The sequence below is a fragment of the Solanum tuberosum genome, unplaced genomic scaffold (genome assembly GCF_000226075.1).
Source record: "Solanum tuberosum cultivar DM 1-3 516 R44 unplaced genomic scaffold, SolTub_3.0 scf00013, whole genome shotgun sequence".
Taxonomy (NCBI): domain Eukaryota; kingdom Viridiplantae; phylum Streptophyta; class Magnoliopsida; order Solanales; family Solanaceae; genus Solanum; species Solanum tuberosum.
In genome coordinates, this window is record NW_006238940.1 from 967,568 (window position 1) to 974,769 (window position 7,202).

General features: G+C 35.2%; 1 protein-coding gene across 1 annotated transcript; it reads right to left on the bottom strand.

Moving 5' to 3' along the window:
• Positions 1–434: 434 nt before the first annotated feature.
• On the bottom strand, positions 435–6,724 carry LOC102597264 (putative G3BP-like protein). Its single transcript, XM_015314363.1, is given in 10 exon segments — positions 435–1,001; positions 1,248–1,314; positions 3,757–3,822; positions 3,926–4,047; positions 4,146–4,320; positions 4,576–4,811; positions 4,889–5,177; positions 6,399–6,463; positions 6,466–6,535; positions 6,635–6,724. Coding segments are annotated over 10 exon segments (1,470 nt in total). The 3' UTR covers positions 435–711.
• Positions 6,725–7,202: the final 478 nt, after the last annotated feature.

The following is a 7,202-nucleotide window of genomic DNA, read 5'->3' on the forward strand; positions in this document are numbered from 1 at the left end:
TTACAATTAGTTGGTTAGTTGGTTATTCTCATGTTTTATTCATGTATATATACACAGCTGTTGTATTCATTTTATTCATTCATTGAGAAAGGAATAATACAGATTCTCTCTTCATTCTAGAATGATCCATTGTATCCTCTGTTCTTCTTTCTCTTTGAGCTTAATCTCCATTAATGGAGGAAGCTTACTGGTTTAATACTTCAATCAGTAATTCTGTCACAAGTATTGTATTAAATTACTACCTTAAAAAAAAGTCTAATTTTTGAATTAATAAGACCCAAAATACAAAGGTTGGACCCTTTAAAGTTTATTAATCTAACATATTTAATGGTTTAGAGAAAGAAAATTTAACATAATTCATATTATAGTCCTAAAGGAGAAGAATGGAAGTGAAACATTTCACATCTGTAGGTACATGTGGTTAAGAGCAGACAAAGTTAAAGTGCAAGAGACGACCCAAAAATAATTCAACAAATACAACGTGGCTTACAAAATGAGTGGATAATCAATCTCTTCCTAGGGAACAAGATAACAATATACTACAAAAACAGAAGCTACTCCAACCTCTATACCAATTAACGGCAAAAATTAGGGAAAGGCACAACATGCCGCAAGAGTGACAACTTCCTACCTGCCACATCCAACCATTTCAAATTAAAAAAGAATAACTAAATTAGCTTTCACTTATTTGCCCAAAACTACTTCTCCTCCTCAAGCTGTAGCTGAAATCCGTGGTGTCATATTTTTGGCAGTTCCATTTGCCATACCACCACCACCACCACGATTCATTCTCCCATTGTTGTCACTTCGCTGATAGCCATCACCACCTCCACGGTTGGATGACCCTCCGCGATTGCCACCTCTGTTGTTGAACTCACTTCTTCCATTGAAATCACCGCGATTATAGCCCCTCCCACTTCCATTGTAGTTTCCTCGCCCACGTACTCCATCATTCCTGAATCCATTACCCCTTCCAGATGGATATCTACCCCTAGTGTTACCTGTAACAGAGGGAACATAATTCAATTCAACCACAAGAATTATCGGCATACATGTCTTCAACGAATTATCACAAGAGACAAAGCAGCTCTAGGGATAAAATCACTACAAAAATTAAATGGAACATAGGTAGGCCTACAAATTCGTCAAAAACCCACAAATCCCTTTCTCACTTTATAGTTTATTTTTTCAATTACGTTGATGTCATCATTAATTCATTACCACCATAGGAGAATAATTGAACTTGCCTCGAGAACTGGTAGACTTCTTCTCTTCAACGGCAGCTTGGCGTCCACCAATTAAAATTGGAGAAGCCTGATACATAGAGAAACAAAAAGTAATCAGACATGTCAAAAACAATGAAAAGATTCAGAAAAAACAAGCATCACACAGCAAAGGTCACTAAAGCAGTGATAAATATATCAGTATAAGTGCTGCAATTTCAATAGAAAATTACTATTTTGATTGAGTTCAGGTATTTAGTTGAAACTTTGTGAAGCAAGATAATGGGACTTCAAATCCGAACAATCAGAGATGTCTATTGGGCTATTCAGTCTAGTTTCAACTAAGCAATGCAAAATTAGCATCAACTCTTAACAGTCCCAACTTCCATTAGATAGACACACATCCCCTCCAATATAGTTAATATAACACTGGAGTTATGACACGATGGTCTGTTGCAACTATATTCTACAATAAATTTAGCTTTTCTATTAGATGGACCTATAAACAGTTGGTAAGAGCCTTTTATAGCTTTTGATTGGCCAACCTTTTGAACAGTCAAAAGTGTTTTTAAACGGCGCTTATTTTAGAGAATAAAGGGGGTTTGGCCAAGCTTTTGGTGACGAAATATAAGATTGAATTTATTAACTGAACTAACACTACTTCAAAAACTCAAAAAACCGATGGACAAAACCAAGGGACTACGTCGATTTTGTCAATGAATTTTTTTAAAATCTTTTTAAAAAGAAAACCAACGGTACACCAATGGGTTTTTTAAATTATGATTGTTCTTCATTTTTTTTAAAAAAAAAACCAATGGTACACCAATGGTTTTTAATTATTTTTTTTATGAAAACTGACGTATGTCCATTGGTTTTTAACATGTAAAACTGCACTTGATGAGTATAAATATAAACAAAAGTATTTCATCAAAGAACATGAGTGGTCTTATAGTAGAATTGTTGACGAGTATAAATATAAGCAAACCAAGTTGCTACATTTCTTTTCTTTTATATATTTTCTGAAAAACCGATGGAGTCATAAGTTCTCAACATGCTTTTAGAACCTCAAGTAGTTAACAAATTTTTGTTATCTGTTAATGTTAACTCTTTATTCTCTAAAATGAGTTTTTGAATAAAAGCAAAAGCGATTTTTCAGCCCAAGACAAATTAATTAGTACTCATATCAAGAATACTCACATCAAAAGTTCATATTTACCAAACTAATTAGTACTCTCTTTGTCCCAATTTATATGGCACCTTTTCCTTTTTATAATTTTAAAATTTCTCTTTTACACTTAATGAATGATATGTGGTGATGTCCAAGGTTTGTTTTGGATCACAAGTCCTCCTTTTTTTCTTAAACTATGTCAAGTCAAATGGTGCCACATAAATTGGAATGGCAAGAGTAAGAACTTTCTAGTTCTCAGAATTATCCATTAAATTGTCATATTGTTATTTTATCCATGTTACAGTAATAATAAATGAGAGATCCAAAGTGAGAATATTACAAATATAAGATTATGTGCGCTATTAGAGTAGGATTTGATTCTAAAAAATATAGAAAGTTATTTTATTTTATTTTATTTAATCAGACAAGTATTCAACAGACATTCTGTTCTAATTTTTTTTTTGACATTGTGATTATGAGAGTACCTGTAATATTCTTTAATCCGATTTTTTTTTTGTAGTTTTGAAGTTCCTTTTGGTTAAGATTTGTTTATCCACTTATTTGGTAGGTATATTCCATTAAGATAAATTCATGAGTTGTCAAACTAAACTAAAAACTATAAATCATAATATGTAGGTTCATTATTCTATTAAATAAAATATTAATCTTTTGATAAAGTTCAAGTAATATTAATCTTTTAGATGATGCTCATATCTTATAAAATATAACATTAATTAATTGACAGAACTAAGTGTTTAACCCATTGTTGTAATCTACCTTGCTAACTGATAAATAGGTGAACTTATGTGCATCTTTTCTCACAATTTGACCCTTCAAAAACATTTTGAAAAAGTTATCCAAACTCAAACTGCCAACAAGAAGCACAAAATGTTGCACTCCATGCACTTTCTAAAAACAAATTGACAGCTAGATAAAACTAGCTAATTTTGACAATTTGGCACGTCTCTTAGTCATCGAGACATTATACACTTAATTACAACAATTCCTCTAGGAGAATTTGCATTTGTCATACCGGTTGAAGCCCTATGGATATTCTGATACAACTAGAGAAATACAATAAAATGAAAAAGATCCAAGTATACCAGGGCATAATTTGTAATGACCTAACAACACATATGTTCAGAGAGATCCATAAAGACAACAGGAATTACAACATTCCAAGCTATAGGCAGTCATCAGCAGTACAGATGTGCACAACATCTTCAATCATACATGGAAACACTTAAAGCAATATAAATACTAGCCAAGTGGCCACTTCTTTTCTCAGAAACTACAACTCATAGAGGAAAACATTATGTGGAGAATCACATGAAAGTTACTTGTAACAAATCACAGGGAAAGTACCTCAATTGCTTTTTGCACAGCAGTTTCCACCTCAAATTCCACAAAGCCAAAACAAAATCCCTGTTGCTGTCATCCACCAACAATAACTTATTATAAAAATACGCAGAAACAACTATAAACTGCTAATGTATCCCATAAAAAGCCAAAATATTGGTGCAAGCACACATACTCTGTTACTTCGGACTTGAATGCCTCCATTCTTTATAGGTCCAAACTTCTTGAACTCATCTTCAAGCATGGCGGCGGTGGCACTCATAGGTAGACCTTTGATGTAGATGGAGTGTCCATCAGCTGTTGGATGCAGTTAGAGCAAGGATATCAATAAGAATAAATACGATGAACCGAATCAACAGGTAAATAATTAGAACTTCTGAGGAACAGTGCCATGCCTTCTCCCTCTTGGTTATTCACATTATCAACAAAGTCTAAGCTTAAAACAGGGCTATCAGCTGGTGCTGGTGCAAGAGGTTGTCTCACTTGCTCAACATTCTTAGGCACAATCTTCCTAGGAGCAGGTGCTGGAGGAGGGGAGAAAGTTACAGCACTTTCCTTTAGATGCATGACCTGAAAATTACAGGAAACTGTTCAACTAAAAGCTTCCAAAGATGCCCTTCCTAAAATTATCACCACCAAAGACAAAAATTGACAGTGCAAATTATTTGAGCAGTGCTCAACAAACACTAGCATAAAATCTTAGAGCTACACACCTAAATGTTAAGCTTCCACATTTACACAACCAAATGAAAATTGGAAATTAACCCATTAAAAGGTAAACTAAGATGAAATACGTCTCGATCTTCTTTGCCCATGGTCACTTACAATTGAAGCATAAGACTTCTTTGGGACTTCTTCAATTATGATGTTAGTTTCAGCTACCATTTTCGAGTCACCTTGCACTTCATCAACAACCTTAGCCACTGGCACTTCCTCTACCACAACAGGCACACTATCATCCTCAGGAGGATTGTAAACTTCTCCCCCATTAGCTTCCTCAGCAGATGGTGTGCTCTGCTCAGAAATGTGATTCTCCTGAGCTGGAGGGGGATCTGCAACAACTGCAAACAAATAAGTCAGTATTCAGCTGCTAATAAGGTCATTATAAAAACCAAAATTTAATCAATTGTTCAATTACTTTGCTCTGGAGTAACAGGAGCCAACACATCAGTTTCTGGAACTTGTACAGCATCTTGTTGTTTGGCAATCTCCACATATCGAAACATATCATTCAAAACAAAGTACCCTCGGTCTTGTGGAGCCAGGAAGAAAGTTTGAGAGAAATTTCGGATCAAGTTGTCTTTCCCAGTCAAATATCCAGTAACAAGGACGTGCACTCCCCCATTGAAGGACTCTTGGGAATCCACAGACTTAATCTCTGCTCTGAAGTCCGCATAGTTAAGTGACAGTATCTTATCATTGATGGCCTAAATGTTGGCCATTAAACAAGACAAAATGTGAGACTTTAGTACTGCCAACTTAATGTTAACCAGGAAAAACAAGACATGGTGGAAGAGCAAACTGCTTTAATTAATTACTAAAAGCAAGTCACTAGGTTAAACCATTTTTGAACTCTTGGAAAAAGCAATAGATCAACACTCTTCTAAAATTTCTAAAACCAAAAAAACGTGCACCAGCTGGCCCTCCGGATTTCTTGCTTATCAAACAAATTCATTAATAAAGCCCAGACACCCGAGACAAGGTGTTAAGCCATTTCAGTATGAAACTAAAAACAAACAACAAGATCATGCATCACAACCGCCTTATTTCTGTCTTCATTGCAGTATTTTCCTAGGACAAGTGGAAATAATAACACATGTTGCAATGACAGTGAACCATGGAAAGTTCAGCCTTAATTAGGACACGATATCTTATTTTCAAAATATCTATATAATGTACAAATTCCGAACATGTACAAAGAATATAGCAAGTTACACATTTAATAGCTAAAAGTATTTTGAAAATATATAAAGGCATGTGGCAAAGACAAAAAGTAGGAATGACAATGGGGCGGGGCAGTTGCGGGGCAAACCCGCTAAGATTTCAACCCGCCCCACCCCACATAGCATGATTTGTTGTTTTAACCCACCCCGCCCCGCATAATTTGTAAGAAACGTTTCAATTAATTGGCGGATGAGTTTTCAACTTAAAATTTTGAATTCTGTTAACTGTTGAAAAAAATTAACATGTTAGTCTCGCATTAAAATGCAATTTTGCCTTTATAATACTCTTCTTTTAAACATGTCAATAACTTGTTTTTGGTAACTTTGAATTAGTTACATTTGATGTAATAAACAAAATCCCTTTTTTCTTCTTTCTAGATTTTGGCCATTCAAAAAAAATTCATAAATATTCAATCAGTTACATTTTTTATGACTAATGCCCAAACATGTGCAAAACTAATACCAAATTCGTGTAAACAGCGAATTAAAAGATTCTTTAGCCCTAACCCGCATCCGCCCCGCTCCACACCCGAAAAAGCTCTAACCTCCCGCCTCATTGTCATCCCTAACAAAAAGACCTCCCAAATACAAATGATGTCATACTAAACAAAAATAAAGGAGTAGCTTCGACACATCGCCTGCAAGTTTCTGAAAGCGGACCAAAAAAGAACACAGTGGTGGGAAGCATAGTTCAGGTGGGCTTACTTGCATTGTGGACGTAATGCTCATGGAGCCATCATCTTCAGGGCGACCAAGCTTGCTTATATCCTGTAAAACCTAAATACCAGCCCTGGTGAATGGTGCAGTATATGATAATACTGCTGCACAAATGCATTTCCCACCTACAATCACACAAAATCAACTCACTCAGTATCCATCTATACCGCGAAAAAACAAAAACAAAACAAATAAAACTAAAACTGCGGTTAGAAAAAAAAAACAGAGAAGAGAATGATATGAACACGCACAACTTGAGCAGACACAGGTGGTTGAGCCGCCGCCGCCGCCGCCACTGCCACTGCCGCCGTCATCGCCGATCGATCTCAAATCACAAACTATCAAATTACAAAAAGTTAATAAACCAGGGAAAATATCAAAAAAAAAACGAGAGCCATCTCTCTAAACACCATACATCAGCACCAATATTCCAAAAAAAAAAACACTAAACCAGAAAAAAAAAGAAGCATAAGAGTGATCTGAAGTACCTGGAGCAATAAAATAGGAGAGAGAGAAAGAGAGAGAAGTTTGCTCTTTCCCTCTAAGCTTCTTCTCCTTTAATCAACTCTCTCAGATACACAAAGTGACACACATATACATACACACACACTCTCTCTCCTATGGAGATTGTGTGTATTTTAGGGTCTTGGTAGGTAGCGAGTGGTGGATCGTGAAGAAGCGCGACTGTTGAGAGAGATTGTAAAAGGGTTTTGTGGAATTCAACTTTAATTTTAAGAATAATTGTTTTTCTTTTATTTTTATTTTTATTTTATTTAGATATTGTAATTATTG